Source organism: Polistes fuscatus, unplaced genomic scaffold (assembly GCF_010416935.1).
Source record: "Polistes fuscatus isolate 324 unplaced genomic scaffold, CU_Pfus_HIC Scaffold11, whole genome shotgun sequence".
In the NCBI taxonomy this organism is placed as follows: Eukaryota; Metazoa; Arthropoda; class Insecta; order Hymenoptera; family Vespidae; genus Polistes; species Polistes fuscatus.
Genome location: NW_025113009.1, coordinates 4633465 through 4655684, shown reverse-complemented (window position 1 = coordinate 4655684; position 22220 = coordinate 4633465). Strand labels below are relative to the sequence as shown.

The following is a 22220-nucleotide window of genomic DNA, read 5'->3' as shown; positions in this document are numbered from 1 at the left end:
TTCAGACAACTAGAATTTACTAATATTTTCACAACATATCTCTTTTCGATCTTTTATATAATAATCGTTTTAAGATGAACTATTTCAAGTTATAGATGATTATGTCACTTAAAAACGCATCGAATTGTACGACGATAGTGTTTGCTTGACATAAAGATATAACGAATTAAATGCCAATTATTATGCGTAAAATGTTCAATATATTATCTATAACTTTATTCAAAAAGACAAACTTCGATCTACATTTTCTTTTCTTATCTTATCATTTCTTTTTTTTGTAATCGAAGTTCTAACACAACTCGACGTATTTATAATATAATTTATAAATTTATTTAATATTGAATATCTTTAATTATATTAGTTTAATTATATTATAGATGACCAAAAAATAAGTTAAATGTTTATAACATTATTATAGTTATATTATTTACTATTTTGAAATATTTATTTTCGTTTAGTCATTATAAAAAAAAATAAAAAAAAAATAAACCAACAGAAGAAGAACAGTTAAATTTATATGAATATAACGAATGTATAAATTTATGTACGTCGATTTATTTTGATAATAATGAAATTGTAATTGTTGGATATATGTATATTTATATTTTCTTAAATGTACGTTTGGTATATGTTATACATAAGTAAGTTAATTTATTAACTTCATACGAAAAAAAAACTAAAAAAAGGAAAGAAAGAATTATATAATTTATAATTTTCATCCTAAACATAGCAGAATGCATTTTTGAGTAATTCTTGTACATAGAAAATAAGAGACAATAAAATTGGGATATCATTTGTGACGATGCAATAACGTCAAAACTGTATTAATTTGTCTGTATAATTTTTTTTACAAATAATATTTTTTGGCGAGAAGAAAATAAAAAGGTAAAGGAAAAAAAAAGAAACAAATTTCTTTCGATCGAAAGTTTCTAATCTACGTATAAATATAAATATATGTAAATAGGCCTAAGTTTTTTAAACACCGATATATCATTTATAAAACAATTTGTATGTGTGAATTAAGATACAACAGATGTTACAGCATTAGCTGATGTATAGATTAAAAAGAAAGAAAAATAATGTATAACTCTCTATATAAAATGTGTTTATAGTTTCACCTTTTAGTATGTGTGTACTTGTGCATACAATGTAATCCCTTTTGTGTGAGTAGCAAGAATTTTTCGAGTTCCTGTTGCAACTGAACATATCGTAAAAAATTCAATAATAGAATTTAGATAAGAAACTCTTAAATGAAATTGATCTATGAAGTGAATTTTATTTATCTTATCTTTTCATTTCAAAGATCAATTGTTCCTATTGTGTGAATATTTTTATTAATTAGTTTACTTGAAAAAAGAGATTAATAATAATTTGTAATAAAACAATTTAATAAATAGTTACGTATATTATTACGTGTTTCACAATATTAAAATTTATGTTAGATGAAAAGTAAAAATTTATTATTTATTGTAAATATGGCGATATTAGAAAAATTATTCTATTTATTAAATATATATATATTATTTCATTAATTTATATCGTATGTTAATATATGATAAATCTTTAATTAAGATGCACAAAAATCTAAAATATTTATTTAATTGAACAAACGTGTAACAAGGCACGAGCTTGTATTTTGTAATAAATTTTTGTTTCGTCTCCCTGTTCTAATCTTTTCATTCTATATCTCACACTTATTATAGTCTCCCTAACGAATTAGGTATGTACACATATACACGTGTGTTAAACGGAGAGAAAGCTTTCTAAAAATAACAGAAGGGGACACTTCGATCAGCCCTGATCAACTCAATTGAAATAATTTGAAATAAAAATTTTCTATCTCTCGAAAAAATTATATTTAAAATAAAAGAAAAGTAATATATTCAAACGATTTTATATAAATTTTATCTAACGATTAAAAGATTAATATTAATTTATCTTCGTATTTTCATTATTTCCTAAATTATTCGAATTATAATAAATATTTATTACATATACGTTTAATAAATATATCTAGTTTATTCTAAATAATTAATTGTTTATAATAAAACTATTTAATAAATAATTATACAAGAGACAATTGATCTGTAAGTTTAATTTAATATACATATATATATATATCAAATTAATATTTATCTATTTATAAATACCAAATTTAATATATAAATATAAAAAGGGATATATATTTATCTTGTAAATATTTGGATTGTGTAGAAAATTGCTATAATAAGATGTCGTGATACGAACACTTAAGTTAGTTGACTGTGAACAGCCGAGGTGATCGGTAATCTCAACGGTTGTCTACATTTAAAAATTAAATTGGCTTTAATATATAATTATAAGTAAACAGAAAAGAAAACAAGAAATAAATATCCTAAGTGAACAAATTCATTATCGTAATCATGAACAAATCAATTATTTTAGTTATAGTAATTTTCTGTTTTTCGTGTACTGTAAATTCAACATCTCTTGATTATTGGACATTAAGAGCTCAAATAATTGAAAATGAACAAAGATCCACCCTTGGAGGTCAACTTGAATTTGAACATGGAGAACGAATTGTTAACGATTTTCTAATGTCGAAGAAACGTGCCGAATTTGAAAATGGTTTGTCTATTTTCTTTAATTTTTTCTTTAACATTTATTTTTTATTTACTTTTATTATTTTATTATTTTACTAATATTTGATAATAATATAAGAAAGATGTATATTTTATAAAAGAAAATTATTTATTTTATAAATCAGAATTTGAAAATATTTCGAGACAATGCACTTCCTTTATACATCATTAGTATAAAAAAAGGACATTTCCGACATAAAAGATATTAAAACGACTGTGATTAGTCAAAATAGATATAATATCTTGAAAGACACATTGATAATTATTAAATTAAATTTATATATTCAAGTGTTTATAACAATTTCAAAAATAATAAGATGATATATATATATTAATATGTACACGTTTGAAATTATATAATTATTAATCTTTAACGCTTTGCACATTTTTGTACTGTTGCCTACCAACAATTTTGGTACATTTTTTCAACGAAGCGTCTGAAAAAAAAGAAGTCTTATTCTGTGTTGAAAAAATTAATTCTTTACTTGTAAATATTTTTGATTTTATATCTTTCATAAATTTGTGCATTTTCCTCTTGTAAATAAAACCTAAATTAAAAATTTTGTGATTCAACCTGGCGTGATATGGTTGAAAACTATCTCCCATGTATATTTTGGGTTTACTCGAGCAAGTGTTAGAGTAATCACTTTTTTAACATCTGCTATCTATTTATTTCCTTTTAGAAAACACCCTCGCAGTCCCTTTTTACGCCTTTTCTGATTATATAAAGTTTTCCGTTTAATCCGTTTTCATAAATTGATGTAAAAACTCTTGTCTTTGTTTCTTAAACTGTTATTTATTTACTTATTATTACTATTTTATTATCAACGATGATATAGCATTTCAAGACAATCAATTAGCATTAAATTAGGCAAGCAAATAAATAGAGAAAAATAGACAAGATGATATACCAAAATATATTTTTTTTAGGATTTAAAAACTCAAGTAATTTTCTACCGGCACATTACTTCATAAGAGTAATAAATGACATAGAACAATCCGAAGTTTTTAAGATCATTCAAAAAATGCCAAAAGGTGCCGTGCTTCATGCACACGACACAGCACTCGTTTTAGCAGATTGGATTTTACGAAACGTAACTTACCGACCTAATCTCTACATGTGCGTAGCATCAGATGGCCAATTGAAATTAAAATTTTTTGAAAAACCAACCAAAGATTGCAGTTGGCAACTTTTAAGTAATGTTAGAAAAACTACAAACGCTATCGACGAAAAAATTTATAGAGAAATGACTATGATGATGGAAAATCCTGATGATTATCGAGATGTCGATAAAACATGGTTTAAATTTAGCCGAATCTTTTCATTTATTAGACCATTGCTTACTTACAAACCAGTTTACGAGGACCACTTTTACCAAGCCTTAACAGATCTTTACAACGACAATGTTATGTACATCGAATTCCGTAGTACGCTTGAATGTTTATACGATCTCAATGGCACCGTTTATCCGCAACTTGAAACTGCAGCTGTTTATAAAAAGATTACGGAAAGGTTATCATAATATACCATGAGAAAAACAATTCTTAAAAAAAATCTTAGTAAGATTTTTCCGTTTTTTTTTTTCTATTTTATTTGTTATATATTATTTTTATTCCCGACAGATTTATGGCAGAACATCCAGACTTCTTCGGTGCCAAGCTTATATATGCACCCAATCGTAGAGTTAATTTAACACAATTAGACAGATATTTAACGACGTTGAAAGCATTGAAAGATAATTTTCCTACGTTCTTAGCTGGATTCGATTTAGTTGGACAAGAAGATAAAGGAACACCTTTAGTAGTGTTCGCTAATAAATTGAGAGATTTCGATCCATCGATCAATTATTTTTTCCACGCTGGTGAAACTGATTGGTATGGTTCTAGTACTGATGAAAATCTTATCGATGCTGTTCTATTAGGTGCGAAACGCATTGGGCACGGGTGAGCAAATAAATATTTTTATTCTATAAATAATTGATAGTAAGATAAGATATTTAATATCAATGACCATGTTAACAGATCTCACTCAACTACTTTGTCGTTTTATAAACCTGTTTAGTTCTACATAACATGAAACTAATGATTATCCCTTTCACTTTACTCGACACTTTAACGTACCTTACTTTTAAACTATCCTTAATTATTAACGATCATGATCACAGATCTATATTCTCCCAATTCTATCTAATCTCGTTCAAAATAGATTTAGATAACACACATTATCTAATCTACTCGTAAACTTTCTATATATTTCTTGTCTCGATACGTAATTCAATTTTATTAGAAATATACATTTACACTTTCTTTTTATTTTTTGATAATTATTAATATTATTTCGATTATCTATATTGTTATCTGTATATCTAATTATAAACATTTTTATAATCGTATATTCGTGAACAGATACGCTTTAACGAAACATCCACTCTTAATGGAAATGGCAAAAAAACGTGGAATCGCCGTAGAAGTAAATCCAATCTCCAATCAAATGTTAAGTCTATTAAAAGATCTTAGAAATCATCCAGCAGCCGAATTATTTGCGAACAATTTTCCAATCGTCGTATCGAACGATGATCCTGGATTATGGGGTGCTCGAGCTTTGAGTTACGATTTTTATCAAGCTTTCGTTGGTATCATGTCGCAGAATTCGGATTTGAGGGCTTTAAAACAGCTCGCATTGAATTCTATTATGTACAGTAGTTTGAATACCGAAGAAAAAGAGAATGCATTGAAACTTTGGAGAAAGAAATGGAATGATTTTATACAAAATTTAACTTACCAAATTGTTTAATATTTTATGGAAAAAAAAAAAATATATATATATACACATATATAACAAATCCTTAAAAGTAAAAATAACTAATATACAAAATTAATTATTATATTTAAAATAATAAAAATGAGATCTGTATTTATAAAACATTTTATCATAATTGTAACAGAAAATAATAAACGCGTAATCTAACAAAATTTACATAATACGTAATTGCGATAATAATTAAAAGATAAATACAAGGTTAATGTATAATATAATTGATTTCTCATTGACAAGTAGAATCTAAAGGCGTCGATAATAATTGCATAGGAGTGCTCTGTAAAGTAACTTTCCATAGAATTTTAATTTACATAATAACGATTGATACATTTTTCCATCGTGATTTTTTTTTGTTTATTTTCCTTTTCTCTTTTTGTTCTTTTTCTAATTTATTCTTACTTTTATACTATCATTTTTTTGTTTTTTTTTTTATAAACAAGACTCTACATAAATGGAAATAAATAATTCTAAATAAACGATTAAACGACACATTAATACGACATGTTTTGAAGAATATTAAACGACGAATAAGATGTTTTCAGTATCTGTGAAAAATGAATCTTTTGTTTTCTGTAATAATTAACAATATAACAATAACACACAAATATATTAACGATGTTTGCTCACCCATGTAAAAACGTCAAGATTGAGAGAAAATATTCGATGATAAGTAAGAGTCAATTCTTTTTGACTGACTCTCATTAATAATTGTAAATTTCGACGATTATTCGGAGTCAACATAATCCACTTACTATTATAAATAGCATCGGAAATTCCTTCGTTCTAAAATATAAAAATATATAAATAAATGTACTACCTCGATCAGTAAAAATGATTTCGTTAAAAGTAATAGATAAATACCTTTAATCGAAGCTCGTTGCCGTACCAACAATAACAAAATATTTGAAACATCATAGAGCCGGTATATAACACGAATGATAAAAATTCTAATGTCAAAGGATTTTTCTGTAAATATTTAAATTCAAAACTAAAATCTTATAAACACGCTAACGACTGAAAGTTAGGATACACCTACTACATTTGCATTATATAATTATGTACAAACTATCGGTTCTATTTAAATTAACATTCTTTTATTCTCGCACGTGTTTTATATAACTTTATATGCGAACGAACATATGGCAAATGAATTTATTTGCGAACGGAAAAAATTGCGATAAATTAGTCGCACAAATGGTAAAATTATGTAAAATAATTATAAAGAAAAAAAGTTAGTTATAATTTTGATACTACTATTGTAAATTTTTCTAATTAATTTTCTATATATGTGAAAGACAAATATTTCTATACGAGTATAGATTGAAAAATCTGGGAGACCATACCGAAACATAAAACTGTCTTTGATCGAAAAATAAAAAAGAATAAAAAAATTGGTTACTATGTTAGTCTCAAAACTTGGCAACCGATGCCTAGGCATATATACAAAAATAACATATTTAAAAAATATAAATATTTTTTTCATATACGAGTAGGCGTGCCCAAACTTTTAGAAATAGAAATTTTGGAGAAACAAAAATATAAAAAAGTTAATTTAAAAATAGAAAAAGAAATTCGAACCTTTGACATTTGAAAGATGGTGGTACAAAGAGTGATTAAACTGAAAAGGAATAAAACGGCGATCGTCCAAATAAACAATGATTCTATTCTTTTAACGAGTCCATGAATAAACACATAATGTCTAACGCACGCTTTTATTTCATTCGAATTACCTTCCCTAAGAGTTTGCGTGCAACGCTCGCTTAGAATAGCAATTTGTCCGCAAACGTGAAGGGTCAAACCATATACGAGAGAATCGAAGGATACGTTTAGAAGTGCTCCATAAATAATAGATACAGTATGAATCAAATATGTTACCAAATAGGCATGTAATTCTTCAATGGAATACGGCAAATAAGTATTGTATGGTAAAACTCTGTTCGAACGATACAATTCCATGATAGGAGCAAGTACAAATGCCACTGCTGTTGTTTCAGACAAAGCCATGAAGCTAAGGGTACACCATTTAGCTATGGCGTAGACACATTTCGATTATTAATATTTTATACTTTGTTATTTTATTAATTTTTCTTTTCTTTTTTTTTTTAAAGAAACACCTCCAAACAAATCATCGGCATTGTTATTTATCGGATATATTTCGTACCCCTGCGACTATAGCTTTCCAAAATCTTTTCTTCTGTTAGATTCCTCGGACGGCATATTTTCTCACGTAAGAGGTTCAATAAAATTAATAATTTTCTCTTCCTAAATAAAATGTTAAGCAATTTGAAGCACAATGCGAGAAACGTCAATGCCATAAAAAGACTCTCAGTCACATCCTCGAGATTATTACGGGAAACGATTATTTCTATTAATTCGGTTAAAGTGAAGTAAAATATTATCGTTATTATTAGCGATCTGTGAACAAAGATTTAAAAAAAAAAAAAAAAAAAAAAGAGAAGAAAAATATAATGAAAAATGGGACAAAAGTTCCTAAAATAATTTTCAAATTCAACCACTCTTTTTACGAGACTTTTCCAAGCTGATTTCTTCGTTTTTTTTCTTTTCTTTTTTCTCTTATGAATTTAAAAAAAGCAAAAGTCTATAAAGTCTTGAAAAAAGAAATATTTAAAATTTTATCAAGAATCTTTTTTGATATATATCTTATGTTAGACACAAGAGTTTAAAATAATAAATGAAATAATTTATTAACGCGTAAATCGCGCATCGGTACCCGTGAAAAAAATTAATTAAACGCATAAAAATATCCAAGTCGTCGCGTTCTCTCCAAATTCCACAAAAAGTAAAAATTTTAAAATTCACTGGTAAAATATCCATAACTTTATCCTTTTTTCTATCTTTTTCTACTATCTCATATAATCTATACAATATTCCAAGTGCTTTATTATATACTCCGATAAAGAAAGAATCAAAGGGAAAAAAATAAAAGAAAAATAAGCAAGGTTCCCAAACAGGTAATAACGTAGCATTCTAACATCAGAGGAAATTGCTATTTTATTTATTTAATAATAGATCACCATGTACGAAGTCTAACGATACGCTAACATTACGTTATATTAGAAAACATCCGTTTATTCTCATCCCTACTCAATATTGTTGTTCTACTATTGTTTTCTTAACTCGTATTATTAAATTATTCGAAAGTAAGTTCATCCTAACAAGTAGTTTAAAACATAGATATATCTATTACAGGTTTTAGTCGAATATATCGATTTATCGATTTATCGATTTACGATAAACGATTCTTCTAGTTTTCGCAGTAAAAAACATTTTTTTTCTTGAGCTAGTGATTTACAAAAGTTCTTGAAGTTGCATACTTATTGTTTTGAAAAATATTTAGATTTTAATGATATTACTATTATTTATTCTACAATGATAAAGAATAAAACAATAAATATTAAATTGATATATAAAAAAAAGTGCAATCACAAATATTCGACATATTCAAGTCGTTGAAAGAACAACAACTGAAAAACACTTTTTTAATATCGTAGAGAGAGGGGATATGGTTTGTAAATTTAAATATTTTTATTTTCGCTTAATGAAAAAGTAATATATTTGGCGGTGAATTCGTTTAATTGGTCGATATCAAAACTACGAACCGAAGTGACATCTAGCGTACATCGATGTATTCTAAGGAAATAGTGTATTTACCAAAAAATTTGTTACCAACATAAAAAATATACTCGTCCATCTTTATTTCGAATCGTGTCGAACAAAGATACGTTGCAATCTTACGTGTAATAATTCCTTTTCCTATTGTTAAAGAAAATTATCAAATACTAGAGAAAAAATATTTAACATCAATATGTCGAATTTTGCAAAGGAACAACTTTTAAAGTGGGGTTGGATTGAAGGTAAAATATGGAAAAATCTTGTAAATAAGAGACGAATAAAATTACTGAACGCATAGACTTAATTCTACTCAACTTTCAATTTTCTTTCATTCGCATTTGATAATGTCCTCATGTTGTATTTATATCCTAAGTAAATTGTTATTTACAAGTAGGATTTATTCTATTATTAAGGAAAGATAAAAAAAATAATTGTAATTAACTTTTTACATATCAAATGATCGAGATAAGTTGTATAATTTATTTTCTTGCATTGCGTATATAATAATATACGATCCAATAATTATCTACAATAGAACATATGATTCTTTATTATCAGTATTTTTTGATATTTATGCATCCAAGTCACTTATTCATGATTTTATTTTTTAAATGATACGTCTTTTTTCATTTTATTCTAAATAAAATAGGTAAAGGATTGGGTAAGAATGAAGATGGAATAGCAGAAGCCTTGAGACCAAAATTAAAATTTAACAGCGAAGGTTTAGGATATAATTCATCATCGAGCACTGAATGGTGGCAAACTGCATTTGATAATGCTTCCAAAAATATTGTGATCAATAAGCAAAATGATGAAATTTCATTATCAGTTGTTAACAAGAATTCAATTGCTGATAAGGTAGCAGAAATAATGTTAAAATCTAAAGAATCAAGGCAAAAGATGTATAATAATTCTCGCAAGTTTGAAACGGCGGATTTTATTAAACTAGAGAAAGAAACAGAAGAAGAAGCCTCCAAGAAAGTTTCAGTATTAACAGATGATGAACTTTTTAAAGCGTGCGGAGGTAGAACGGGGCACAAAGGTGCTCGTCATGGCTTAACCATGAGTGGAAAATTGGAAAGAATTCACCAACAAGAAAAAAGATTATTACATCTTATGAAACGCTTAACTTTGAAAAAAGCAGCCAAAACTGCAACTGAAATGGATTATAGGAATGTCATTAAATTAAATAATAACAGTAATAATAATAATAATACAAATGTAGCAATAACAACTACAAATGAATCATCTAGTAAGGAAAATGATTTTCAAATCGTCAAAAGTAAGGCTACAATTAAAAGAGAAAAAAGAAATATGCAACATTTAACACATTTGTTAAATAATGCATGTAATATAGGTGATATTACTTGTAGTTCTAATATAACAGAAATTAAAAAAAGCTCAAGCCATAAGGATAAAAAAAGTAAAGATAAAAGAAATAAAACTACTTTGATTAGTGAAATTATTACTTCACCAGAAGAAAAGCATGATTTGGTGAATTCTGATCAATTACAAGTGCATGATAAAACATATAAAAAACATAAAAAACATAGAGTAGTTGTCGTAAAACAAAAAAAAACTCCTGTAGGAAATATATATAAAGTTCTGGATTGTCCTGCAGAATTATATAATCTATACGAGCATCAACAAATATCTAAATCTCAAGGAGATAGTAATATTAATCGTGATAAGTTGAAAATTCAAAGTATTTCACAAATAATAAAAAAGAAAAAATTATATCATTATAAGAAAGTTAAAGGCGACCTTAAATTGGAAAAATATGATACTCCATTTGATGTTAATTTTTATAGATTTTTCAAAAATTACATTAATACTATGATGACGGAGGATGTTAGTTCAAAATTAAAAAATTTGTCTGTAAAAGGGAAAAAAAAAGAAACAAACAATGACGATAGAACTGGCATGTAAATTCATATTACTCCCGTAATTGTAATAAAAAATAGTACAATAATTAATCATCAAAATAAAAGCCATTATGCAATATTAATGATATTAAATATTATAAAACAATGTGTATTATATATACAATGCCTAAGCAATTTAAATAAATATATTAAAGTACTAATTGAAAATAATATTAAACATTATTAATGATCCTTAAAGCAAAATTGATTAAACATATTTGGATAAAATATCATTATAATCTAAAATCATGTTTTATTAAATGTGATAAATTTGTCAAATCAATTCCATCTAACAACGATGAATTTTTATAAAAATATGTATGTATTGTGCATGATTATCAATAAAGAAACTTTATTTTAAAAGGTATTCATGTTAAATTTATTTTATATTTTTCTATAAATTTGCTTTTTATTCATTTTAATATCATTTAACAACATCGCGTTTGTTTACTTTTATATAATTGATTATAATTAAAATTGTATAAAGAAAATGCATTTTTATTTCTTACAATTGCATTCTTTTTTGTCAAGAGCAACAAAAGCCAAAATTATATTTATTCATAAATGTGCATAAGATTTTAACATCGTCTTATAACTTTCTTATAAACATATTATATGTATATTAAATACAATTTTAAAAGTCTCGTGGAACATCACTCTCCATAATTAATATAATTTTAATAATTTAATGTTTGTACATAAACTTGCATTATATAAATGTACGTATATCATCAATTTACAATAAAAGAATAAATTTCTTTAGATTACGAACGATTTGATATAATATATACCTATATTATGTATAGTAGTAGGAAAAGAAAATAATTTTTTTAAATATAATATATTTAAAAAGCAAATGAAAGTAGACTTTATCATTATACTATAATAATAAATTACGTAAAGTCAACGTAACCGATAAATTGATATCTTTTTTATAATTTCACACAAACAATATAGTTTCTTATATTTAATAAATAATAAAAATCCTACATGAGTATAGTTATCTAAAAACTATGTATGATAATCTTAAGCTTTTCTTTCGGAAATTTTGTTCTAAGTAATTATTTGCTGATAATCATTTAATTTTTTTTACATAATTTTTTTCTTTTTTTTCTCAAGACTATTTATAATATAGTTATATACTAACTACATATGTATTAACGCAGTATATTTTTCTAAAATTAAAAACACGATTGGACATGTTCAAAAGGAGTTTTACATATTATCGACGAATTTAATTCGATAAAAGTGTATTGATTTTATATTTCTTTTTTTATTAAATTCCTTGGTTAAAATGTAAATGGAATGTACACTGTTTTTGATAAAAATGCTTTTTTTGTTTTTATATATAAAAATATTACGCAAATTTTAAAAAACAAGACAAAGATATTATTAAGGACTAATGCGTTTATAAAAGATTTTAAAACTTCTTAGTAAATATCAATGTTTTGAGATTCTTGTATTTCTATTTTATATCATTACAAAATATCATAACAGAAGATAAGGAAGCACTTTATTGGTGTATCATCTTTTGTAGTATTATAACAAAATTTAAATTTTTATTCATTTTGGTTTTTTTATATTGTATCTAAAATAATTCAAATATATCAAATTTAATATTTAGCAAAATATAATTATGTTCAAATAACAAATTCTCTTTTTTACTTCAATTTAAAATTAGAACATTATTTGTAAATTACAATAGAAGATACAAAAACAGTATTTATATATATGTATATTTATCGATGCATTAATATAATAACGGACAATAAGGAAAAACAGATCTATTCTTTCGATTAATAAGGTATTCATAAAATTCGTTAAATTTCTAATGAGATGTAAATAGGAACCTTATAAGAAAATTACAAATACCCAACTACAATATGCTCTCTAATAATAAAATTATATGGAAAGAAGCTCACTAATAAGCATTTTCTATGAACGAAAATATCAAAATAGAAAACAGAGATTAATTTCTCAAATAATTTATATATATTAGAGATTGCTTCGTTTAATTTTAATAATAATATACTGAAAATAAATGATAAGATGTTATCGTAAAATAAGCCAATAGCTGACATACGTAGAAGATCTAATTGACAGCGTTTCCTTATAAACTACTATGGCATAAATGGAAAAATATAAAACCTTCTTTCGAGTATCAATTACAAATTCTTGTATCGTAATAACACATTAACATTATTTCCAAAATTCTGTGACATGTAATATGGAAAAGTATTTTAAGACATCTATATGTTGTCTTTATATACAGTACGATACGTGAGATAATATCAACATTTCCAATTATGTTTCAATCCAATGTGCTAAACACATTTATTACTAACAACTCTTCTTTTTACCATGTAATAACCAACATTTCTACCACTTCTGCTTAAGCTAACAGCTTGTTTATCAGCATGAATTTGTTTATTATTGCAAGATATATTTGTATTATTCAATTTATTCCATATTGTATACATAGTAGACGCATTAATTTTGTGTGTAGTTATGGAATTCTTAAGTATACAAGGTTCCAATTTTCTTGGCGCGTAACTAAAACCTGGATGATTAGTAGGATTTATTTTTGCATGCTTTGCACAAAGACCCGTAATGTAAACATCTTCTAAATGAAGTAGAGGTGTCGACAAAGCTGCCTGATATAACTTAAAAGCAGCATCAATACTCATTACATATCCCGTACCTGATAGATAGTTCGGATAAACCTTTTCAGGATACATATACTTTGGCATATACCTAATATAAATATATAATGTATTCTTTAATGTCTATACTTTTGTGTCCACCTAATAATTATTGTAACTAAGAATCAATTAATAATACTCAGTCCTTTATGAAAATACTCACCATTTATTTGTAGGGTTTGATATAGGTCTAGCACTACAAATAAGAGATCCCAATAAAATATCTTTAGACTGCGTTCTTGCCTGCAAGGTTTTCATCAAAAGAACTATATTTACAAACATATCGTCATCCGTTTTCATAATAAATTTAGCTTCTTCGCAATTAGAAGTGACCCATTTTAACATCATAATAGACTTTAATGTTAAATTATTATAAGTATCAGAAAACTTCTCCTGTAGTATATCATTAAACTGAAGACTTTCTTCTAATACAAGGTTCTGTAATAAAAACACGCACAATACAAAAATTCTATTTGTAAACTTAACTTTGCTTAATTATATATATGCGTCTCATACAGTTATTTCATGCAATAGCTGCTTATTTCATGAATTAACAGATTTCAAATAATAATTTTAACATATATATATATATATATATGCATGAATGCAATTATACGTACATTGAGTGTTTCATTATCACTTTGTCCCAGAAGAAATGCAACTTTAACCGTAGAATTATATAAAAGATTTAAATTACTTTTGTTAGCCCAAGTATTTCTAATAGCCATTCTAGCTTTGTAGTTTCCCACTGATGAGCAAATAATTACAATTAAATATGGAGGTGGTGAACAAATAGCGATCGGACTTAAAATGGAAGTGATATTATCCGGATGAATGTAATTTTTTACATCTCTTGAAGTATTGTACGTCCAACCAGGTAACTGTGCTGTAAATTAAATACTTTTATCATAACTAGATAATACAATAAATATCACATTAAAATATAAACATGTTACATTCAATTACATAACTATTTTATAGCTGTTGATGCTATCATGCACATGAATTTACATATATATATTTTTATAATATACATATCTTTTTCTTTCTTTCCAAGTTTACTATACCTCAAGCATTCTACAATGTAATTCTGTGTCAATAAAATTCATTCATTCTTGTGTTTAAATTGTATTGCAAATTGCATTTGAATATTTCCAAATATATGCACTATACAAGGTGCAAAAGCTTCAAAGCAATGTAAACAAATGAAAGTATTGTGCTTTCGGATGTGAGCATTGATTTTACATATTGCCATATTTAAAGCACAGAGTAATGCATAGAAATTTTGTAACTATAATAAAAAAGTAAATTTTCAAAAAACATACCAGAATGCGAACTTATCAATGTACTAAACCTGTTTAAAACCTGCCAACGATAACTAAATATTTTAATATTACTTTTAAATATGATATCATTTTTAAAATTTATTTCGAAAACATCGTTGATTACTTAAATGACATTTAATAATCTTGCAATAACAGCTCTATTATAATATCTATGAATAATAAATATATATTTGAGCAATCAGATGCAAAAAGTGTAGATTGTGTGATCAAGCAACATTAATGAATGCATACCTACAGTGGCTACCAAGTGCGAACCACTGAGAAGCTCTGTAGGGGACGGAGTCTCACCTAAGCCTACAAATGGACCCTGAGCTGAATGATATGCTGGTACATATAATAGGCCTAACACAGCCAAAATTACAAATCCTAATATCATTCTTTTGACAAAAGATATTTTAGTATTTCCTTTGACGCTTCCAATATTGCTTATGCTGGTGGCAGACGGCAATTCCATGCGTAAAAGTCGAATTCTGTCCATCTATGAAAAATATAATAATAATATAATAACATGTAATAATATTCATACACACAAACACACACATATACAAATGTATTTATTGCTACAAAAATTAAAACGAAAATTTAAACATGAAATATAACCCATACCTTTTGTAAAACAAAACTCTGTATTAAACTACATAAAAATAATCTCCCAAATTGAATTGTGACATCTTTTTATAAAATTGCCATTCACGATCAGCTGTACTTGGCAACAAAGGCTGGATAATCTAAACGCCGAATAATAACTAGGATGTAAACAATAACTTACTTTTGAAACGCGATGAGCACGTCATGCCGCATTTGATACCACTCCATTTACTCCTTTTGTAAGGCTCTACATAAGAATATTCATTCCATCAAGTACTCGAGCATCGTATACTTTAATCAAGTAATGACGCATAGAAAAGAGAGAAAAAGTACGAAGGCTGTGGGCTTTGATGCAAATCTTCAATATATCACACTACGTATATTACACTATACATTTTCTTACTACCATCTCCTTCTAACCACTATGGTCCACTAACGGTTTGGAAACTCCCCTCTTGCGGAACACCTACGGCTGGTGCCATCTACCCATCTCTATGCATCATTTTGCGGAACTATTACAAACAATTAAATTATTATCAATAAGAAATCAGAATTAAAATGTTAATAAACAATTTTGTTAAATTAATAATGCTAATAATTAATGTTGCTTTTGTTTCACGCATTTGTTAAGCTCTTACGTGATAATCTAAACGACATAACCTAAGAAAAACGTCAATTATTAATAAAATTCTTTTAATGCATTATCCATTCAATGAATTATTATATATATATTTTATGGTATTAATTTGATATTATATATATATATATATATATACTGTATGAAATAATAATTTATCTAACTATTACATGTCTAATGTTACATCACAATATAATTATGTATAATGTCAACTACGGATCTTCTATTTTTCTAAAAAAATATCTAATTACATTTTTCTCCATTTAGTTTAATATATTTGGAGTACATTTTTGTTAGATATTTCTTATATATATATCTTATTGGAATTTTAAATATGAACGAGTCTGGATGTAATTTATTGACAACGTATGCTTTTAAAGGAGGAAAAGAATATGTCGTTAAAATGAAAGTAATGGCTTTTAAACGATGTCAAAGATGTCTGGAATTGACGATAACAGATAAATTTACTGCAGAAGATTGGAGATCATCTTACGATACTGCATGTTTGTTATCATTTTTATTCTTATGCTATAAATATTTTTTCACTCATATAAGATTTTGTTTATATATAAATTTTTTTATAATATATATTTACATTAATATTATAAGTAATATTTGTATTTTCATTTAATATGCCAAGATATTGAAAACTTGACGCACAAAACGGGAAATTATAAACAGTTTGATGTGTTTGTCGCAATGCTACAATCAGGACTATTAAAAGTAATTTTGACATTGTAGTTCTATAAATCTAATTTATATCAACAACAGTAATAATAAGTAATTTACAGACAAGCGAATCTATCACATTGGATTTATTGACTTTTGAAGATCTAGAATTATTACGTTCTCGCAAAGTTGATAGTAATTCTGTTTCGACTATAAGTAATAAGTCAAATAATAGACGATACCTTATTTTAACTTATACAGTAGAATTTGATCGGTAAGTAATTAAAAAATTAATCTTACAATTTTGTCTAAATATAAGAATTATGATGTGGTATTAATTGAAGAATAAAGATTTCTGAATATAACAATGTACATATGCATTAAGTGAAATGTTTTGTTTGTGTTACCTCGTATATCAAATATTAAATACAAACAATATGTATAAAATTAATCTCTATGGAGGTAAAACAAGTATTCTCGAATATAACAACCTTAAGAATCCACTATCCATTGCCCTTGGAATACTGTGGTTTGCCTGATTCGACAATATTGCAAGCAACGATAAGAAGATTGCAAGCAGAAATAGAAAGATTAAACTCTACTGGTATGAATAAAGATCTTCAAAAACGGATAGAAACACTTTCAATCACAAATCAAAGATTACTTGAAGAAAATCGTAAGCTCTCTAGCGGAGGTATATACATATATAAATATTATATATATATAAGGAATCAACGAATTAATATTAATCCATTTTCATTATCTTTCTATATTTCTAAATAATACAGGAAAAGGCATAAGACGATTAGCTAGTGCAATAAGTGCATTAGAAAATAGCGTTGCTAAAGAACGAGCATCATTCCGAGCACAAATTCAAAAACTTCGTGCTGAAAACGCTGCCTTGTCTCTAAAAATACGTCAGCTTACTGAATCTACTATCAGAAGATCTCGCGATAATAGTCCTGCGTTAAAACGTCGAACTCCTCCACCTTCTTCGTACAGTCGTCATTCCATTAACAGGAGAAGTAGAAGCCGATCTCCTTCTATTTATGGTCATTTTAAAACGTCTAGTTTGTCACCTGGTATTACAAATAATTTCACTTTCTTATAAATTAAATTTTACAATATTAAAATAATTATTATTTTTAAGTTAATATCTCAACACACGAAAATTACAGGAAGTTCGATGGAGTCGTTTCAAACTAAAACTTCTTCGAATCGAAATATTACAAAATCACGTTACATTTCTTCTAAAGAATCAAGTTTGTATTAAATATCTATAATTTTGTGTTATTGTATTAATTTTCTATTTTTATTACAGAAATTGATTTTGGAAATTTGGAATCAAGAATTTATACACTCCAAAAAATGTTAAAAGAGGGAATTAATCTGAGTTAAAAAAATAAGTACAGTAATATTTATTCTTTATGTATATATACAAACTAAATACAATACCTTTATTTGAATTAAAATTTTTATTCATTTTTATGGTAAAATTACAAATTATGCCATTATTGATCAAAAGACTAGAGTTACATGCAAAATAGTGATGTGTTGGCAGCAATAAACACATCTTATTTATCAAGATTGTTAATTAACTCATTATTTTTTTAACTTAATTTTTCTATATTAATTGCCTATGAAAAATGAAGTACAATAATTTTATAAAAAAATAAAATTAACGTTTATTATAGATTTTATATTGTATATATTCTATAATTTAGAAATAAAAAATCAATGTAAAATTAAAAATATGTACGAAGTGCCTACAGAGAAACACCCTAATATAATATGAAAAAAAAAAAAAATTATGACGTTTCATTTACAACAACTTCTGATATATACAAAATATTCCAGATAGATAAAATGTATAATATTTTATAGCAAAAGAAATTTCTTATTGTTGACTAAAAAAATATAAGAAATCGCTATTGCTAATCACATTATGGAAGAATATCTCCGAGTTATTGTAAAATTCAAATAAATATAAATAATTCTAATTACCTAATTTTATCTATCCGCTTTAACATTATTTTCATAATATGTTATAGCGCGATGAACCAGCGACCCTTTTATTTCTGTATTGTCTGTTGCTTCTGTGCTTATTGTAGTATTTGTACTTTGTGGTTGATCAACTTTTTTCTCAGTTTCTGTTAACACAAGTTGTTCAGGTAGTTTATATTTCGTTCGTTTCGCTAATTCTTTTACAATATCTTGTAAATAATTAATATCACTTTGTAATCGTGTACTATTATTTTGTAATGACTCGATATTATCCTTAAATTCTTGTATCTGTGCATTGCGTGCCTCTTCTTTTTTTACTTCTTTAGCAACTTGACGATTATATTCAAATATTAAACATCCACCAGCAAGACTAAAAATAATAACTTCTCCCATTAAGTTAGATCCTAATTCTATTGCCATAGTTTCGTTTAACTTAGCTACTTTCGTTGGTTTTCCAAGATTCATCACATACATTTTACCTTTAACTTCTGCCCAATGATAAACTGTATCGTAAAAAGATATCATAATTATTGATTTTTATTAAATAAAGGCTTATTGTTTTAACTTAATATTATATATGTTAAAACGTTAATACTTACATTGAGCAGGTGGAATAATAAAGTATGTACGAAATACAGGATGATTTTTAGCTTGATTAACTATTAATTTAGCCAAAGGTTTACTAATTTGTTTGATAAGTAATACACCTAATTTAAGAACAGGAAATACACCGATAGCCATTCTTCGTTGTGGTTTTTAATGCAACACATCAATCTTTTTTCCTTATATTCTGAAATTATATAAATTAAATATTAATTAAATATTGTAACATATAATTTTTATTAGTTAGCCAATCGTTATGAAACAGAAACACATCTAAAAAAGATATCGTGCCAAAAATATTATATTTAATTATCGTTGTGAATAATTATTACCTCATCTCCAAAATTATTTGAAAATACTGTAGACAGTTATAACTTCATAACGAATATTATTATATAGATCACTATCCGTGTTTTTTTAATAGGAATGCTATAAAATTAATAATCAATTAATATATAAATTATTCTATTAATGATCATTGTTAAGTATCTCTGTCACTTACATACAGACCTTTTACAATACTATTACATAGCCATTTTTAATATTTCGTGGTATGTTATAATCTAGAACTAAAAGTACTGATATCTATCTTATACTAGACTGCGATTTTGCAAAAAATATTTGTGAACTAGGCTTACTAAAATTTGCGATGTATATCTGATTCACCAATAGAAACGCTTTCGTTTGGACAAACTGCATCATAATAATTGGCGCCATTTTCAAATTGTTTCTGGTAATTTACTAGAAAATAAATTGTGAATATAGAAATGTGAACAACAATTAGACTATTGTTTTAAATTAATCTTACTCTCTTAACTTATTTTTTATAGTAAAAAAGAATTCACAAAATATATAAAATAATGTTTATCTAATATTAATTATACATAATGAATGTATAGATTACTCCATATATATTTACATTCATATTTTAATCATTTTTAAATTTTAAATCCTGAATGTATAGCTACTATACCACGAGATAAATTTCTATAACTGGTATTTCTGAAACCGCTTATATCTATCATATGCTGAAATAATTCATAATATTTGAATGAAATTGGATTACGAAAATATATATTAGTAAATGATAGAACAATTATAATTACTTTAAAATCTTCTTGTTTCGGAAATTTCTGTATACTTTCTGCAAGATACTGATAAGGTTCCCATTGTCCAATGGCTAATGTAGCCATCACCGGTATAACTTGAAAAGAGTATCGTTCATAAAGCCTATAAAAATATATTATTCTAGCATCCATTTAATTAGTTTAAGTTTATCTAATGCATTTAATAGATATTATATTTACCATTGTAAAATATCATTTTCCAGATGAGTAAATTCTAAACATAGAAATCTACCTCCAGGTTCAAGTACTCTGTACGCTTCTGATAACACCTAATCAAAATCAATGAGTCTATATTAAATATTGATTAAACTATATCAATCTAAATAAAATTATATCTTAGAAATACAATTTCACTATAACAATAACATTACCTTGTCGATGTGAGTAACATTTCTTATACCAAATGCTATCGTATATGCTGTAAATGATTCATCGGGGAAGCTAAGATTTTCTGCATCTTCTTTCTTCCATTCAATATTAAAATTATTCTCTTTCGTATATCCTAATCTTTCTGCTCTTATTTTACCAACATCTAGCATATTTTCATTTATATCTGTTACCATTACAGAACTTTCAACGTTATTAACGTTCTTAGTATTTTTTAAAAAATCTAAATATCTAAACGCTATATCTCCAGTCCCAGCAGCACAATCTAATAAACGAGTTCCATGCGTAGGTGCTAATTCTTGAATGAATATATCTTTCCAAATTCGATGAATACCTAAACTCATTATATCGTTCATTTTGTCGTAATTGTCTGCAATACTTTCGAACACTGTATGAACTACAAAAATAAAAATATAATATATTATTATATATAATTTTCTCATTTCAGAATAAAAAATATATTTTATTAAATAAATAAAATATAACAATTTATAGTATCCACCTTCTTTAGCTTTATCGTTTTCTTTGACTTTTTTAAAACCAAAATATGTCATCTTTTCATTATCATCTTCATTTACATCTGTTGCTTTAGAATGATTGTATTTATGAAAATATACATTTGTTAATTGTTTACGTAACGTTTGACACATTTTCTTATTAAAATGAAGATACTTTTGAGTCAACATTTTGATATTATATAATTGCAATACGAAAAATGAAATTTGACAATTCTTAAATTAACAATGATTACATATGTTTGCTAAATTCTATTAATATCAAAATAGAATGTTTGAATATTTATAAAAATTTATTGTTAACATAGATCATTGAAAATCTTCTGTATTAACAAAAGCTATATTTATCTTTTTCTCTTTTTCCATATAATTAATTAATTTATAAAAATTACAAATGTAAATCAGAAACAAAGAAAAAATTTATTTTTAATAACCCCAGCACGCGCCAATGATTCAACAACTATAATTGTTATAATTTAAAATATTAATGAACTATGAATTACGTATTTAATAAATTTATATATATCAATTTATAAATCATAGATATAAATAAATATAAACAGTGTATTAAGCTAGTTCAATTTGTTAACATGAGTGTGTGTGTAAGATCTATGAATAACTAGTTAATAATATCTAACAGTAGAG

At 25.7% G+C, this 22220-nt stretch overlaps 7 protein-coding genes across 15 annotated transcripts; 3 read left to right on the top strand and 4 right to left on the bottom strand.

Annotated features, from left to right (window-relative positions):
- Positions 1-2241: 2241 nt before the first annotated feature.
- On the top strand, positions 2242-5415 carry LOC122526277 (adenosine deaminase 2-like). Its single transcript, XM_043649585.1, has 4 exons — positions 2242-2607; positions 3552-4134; positions 4245-4565; positions 5028-5415. The coding sequence occupies exons 1-4, from the start codon at positions 2403-2405 to the stop codon at positions 5413-5415; spliced, it is 1497 nt and encodes a 498-aa protein (XP_043505520.1). The 5' UTR covers positions 2242-2402.
- A 540-nt stretch (positions 5416-5955) lies between these two features.
- Positions 5956-9151, bottom strand: LOC122526390 (odorant receptor 46a-like). The gene is made up of 6 exons (XM_043649771.1): positions 9144-9151; positions 7601-7854; positions 7018-7466; positions 6301-6405; positions 6067-6222; positions 5956-6009 (listed from the first exon to the last, which is right to left on the bottom strand). The coding sequence occupies exons 1-6, from the start codon at positions 9149-9151 to the stop codon at positions 5956-5958; spliced, it is 1026 nt and encodes a 341-aa protein (XP_043505706.1).
- LOC122526276 (G patch domain-containing protein 4) lies at positions 8975-11364 on the top strand. Its single transcript, XM_043649584.1, has 2 exons — positions 8975-9314; positions 9722-11364. The coding sequence occupies exons 1-2, from the start codon at positions 9266-9268 to the stop codon at positions 10999-11001; spliced, it is 1329 nt and encodes a 442-aa protein (XP_043505519.1). The 5' UTR covers positions 8975-9265; the 3' UTR covers positions 11002-11364.
- A 1352-nt stretch (positions 11365-12716) lies between these two features.
- On the bottom strand, positions 12717-16090 carry LOC122526585 (beta-1,3-galactosyltransferase 1-like). 3 transcript variants are annotated; one of them, XM_043650095.1, is made up of 5 exons: positions 15815-16090; positions 15277-15523; positions 14320-14585; positions 13863-14137; positions 12717-13751 (listed from the first exon to the last, which is right to left on the bottom strand). In XM_043650095.1, exons 2-5 carry the CDS (start codon positions 15521-15523, stop codon positions 13322-13324), a joined length of 1218 nt encoding a protein of 405 aa, XP_043506030.1. In that variant the 5' UTR covers positions 15815-16090; the 3' UTR covers positions 12717-13321. The 3 variants fall into 3 exon arrangements, with proteins under 3 accessions (XP_043506030.1, XP_043506032.1, XP_043506031.1); XM_043650097.1 differs by having other exon boundaries at positions 15334-15523; positions 15815-16082; XM_043650096.1 differs by lacking the exon at positions 15815-16090 and adding an exon at positions 15652-15808.
- Positions 16091-16533: 443 nt separating this feature from the next.
- LOC122526591 (centrosomal protein CCDC61-like) lies at positions 16534-18378 on the top strand. The gene is made up of 7 exons (XM_043650102.1): positions 16534-16773; positions 16911-16993; positions 17062-17213; positions 17437-17633; positions 17728-18021; positions 18118-18201; positions 18261-18378. Exons 1-7 carry the CDS (start codon positions 16605-16607, stop codon positions 18335-18337), a joined length of 1056 nt encoding a protein of 351 aa, XP_043506037.1. The 5' UTR covers positions 16534-16604; the 3' UTR covers positions 18338-18378.
- LOC122526590 (optic atrophy 3 protein homolog) lies at positions 17689-19970 on the bottom strand. The gene is made up of 4 exons (XM_043650101.1): positions 19879-19970; positions 19543-19733; positions 18944-19446; positions 17689-18018 (listed from the first exon to the last, which is right to left on the bottom strand). Exons 2-3 carry the CDS (start codon positions 19682-19684, stop codon positions 18950-18952), a joined length of 639 nt encoding a protein of 212 aa, XP_043506036.1. The 5' UTR covers positions 19685-19733; positions 19879-19970; the 3' UTR covers positions 17689-18018; positions 18944-18949.
- LOC122526587 (2-methoxy-6-polyprenyl-1,4-benzoquinol methylase, mitochondrial) lies at positions 19879-22157 on the bottom strand. 7 transcript variants are annotated; one of them, XR_006306117.1, is made up of 8 exons: positions 21563-22155; positions 21045-21457; positions 20854-20942; positions 20653-20776; positions 20466-20574; positions 20185-20287; positions 20049-20115; positions 19879-19975 (listed from the first exon to the last, which is right to left on the bottom strand). XR_006306117.1 is itself a non-coding variant. In XM_043650100.1 (5 exons), exons 1-4 carry the CDS (start codon positions 21744-21746, stop codon positions 20654-20656), a joined length of 783 nt encoding a protein of 260 aa, XP_043506035.1. In that variant the 5' UTR covers positions 21747-22157; the 3' UTR covers positions 20441-20574; position 20653. The 7 variants fall into 7 exon arrangements, 2 of the variants coding, with proteins under 2 accessions (XP_043506035.1, XP_043506034.1); XR_006306114.1 differs by having other exon boundaries at positions 20057-20115; XR_006306116.1 differs by having other exon boundaries at positions 20057-20109.
- Between the last annotated feature and the right edge of the window lie 63 nt (positions 22158-22220).

Excerpts from the sequence above, each read along its gene's own strand:
- LOC122526585 (XM_043650095.1), bottom strand. The coding sequence starts at position 15,523 with ATGGACAGAATTCGACTTTTACGCATGGAATTGCCGTCTGCCACCAGC. Across the intron at positions 14,138-14,319 it reads GTGATAATGAAACACTCAAT|AACCTTGTATTAGAAGAAAG; the intron begins GTACGTATAATT and ends TTTTTATTACAG. Across the intron at positions 13,752-13,862 it reads TCAAACCCTACAAATAAATG|GTATATGCCAAAGTATATGT; the intron begins GTGAGTATTTTC and ends TATTTATATTAG.
- LOC122526590 (XM_043650101.1), bottom strand. The coding sequence starts at position 19,684 with ATGGCTATCGGTGTATTTCCTGTTCTTAAATTAGGTGTATTACTTATC. Across the intron at positions 19,447-19,542 it reads TATTATTCCACCTGCTCAAT|TTTATCATTGGGCAGAAGTT; the intron begins GTAAGTATTAAC and ends TTTACGATACAG.
- LOC122526587 (XM_043650099.1), bottom strand. The coding sequence starts at position 21,746 with ATGTTGACTCAAAAGTATCTTCATTTTAATAAGAAAATGTGTCAAACG. Across the intron at positions 20,943-21,044 it reads ATGTTACTCACATCGACAAG|GTGTTATCAGAAGCGTACAG; the intron begins GTAATGTTATTG and ends GATTTTGATTAG. Across the intron at positions 20,575-20,652 it reads CGAAACAAGAAGATTTTAAA|CATATGATAGATATAAGCGG; the intron begins GTAATTATAATT and ends GAATTATTTCAG.
- LOC122526277 (XM_043649585.1), top strand. The coding sequence starts at position 2,403 with ATGAACAAATCAATTATTTTAGTTATAGTAATTTTCTGTTTTTCGTGT. Across the intron at positions 4,135-4,244 it reads TATAAAAAGATTACGGAAAG|ATTTATGGCAGAACATCCAG; the intron begins GTTATCATAATA and ends TATTCCCGACAG. Across the intron at positions 4,566-5,027 it reads GCGAAACGCATTGGGCACGG|ATACGCTTTAACGAAACATC; the intron begins GTGAGCAAATAA and ends ATTCGTGAACAG.
- LOC122526390 (XM_043649771.1), bottom strand. Across the intron at positions 6,223-6,300 it reads GCAACGAGCTTCGATTAAAG|AACGAAGGAATTTCCGATGC; the intron begins GTATTTATCTAT and ends TTTATATTTTAG. Across the intron at positions 6,010-6,066 it reads ATCTTGACGTTTTTACATGG|AAAACAAAAGATTCATTTTT; the intron begins GTGAGCAAACAT and ends TAATTATTACAG.
- LOC122526276 (XM_043649584.1), top strand. The coding sequence starts at position 9,266 with ATGTCGAATTTTGCAAAGGAACAACTTTTAAAGTGGGGTTGGATTGAA. Across the intron at positions 9,315-9,721 it reads AAAGTGGGGTTGGATTGAAG|GTAAAGGATTGGGTAAGAAT; the intron begins GTAAAATATGGA and ends TAAATAAAATAG.
- LOC122526591 (XM_043650102.1), top strand. The coding sequence starts at position 16,605 with ATGAACGAGTCTGGATGTAATTTATTGACAACGTATGCTTTTAAAGGA. Across the intron at positions 17,214-17,436 it reads TATACAGTAGAATTTGATCG|AATCCACTATCCATTGCCCT; the intron begins GTAAGTAATTAA and ends AACAACCTTAAG. Across the intron at positions 17,634-17,727 it reads TCGTAAGCTCTCTAGCGGAG|GAAAAGGCATAAGACGATTA; the intron begins GTATATACATAT and ends TAAATAATACAG.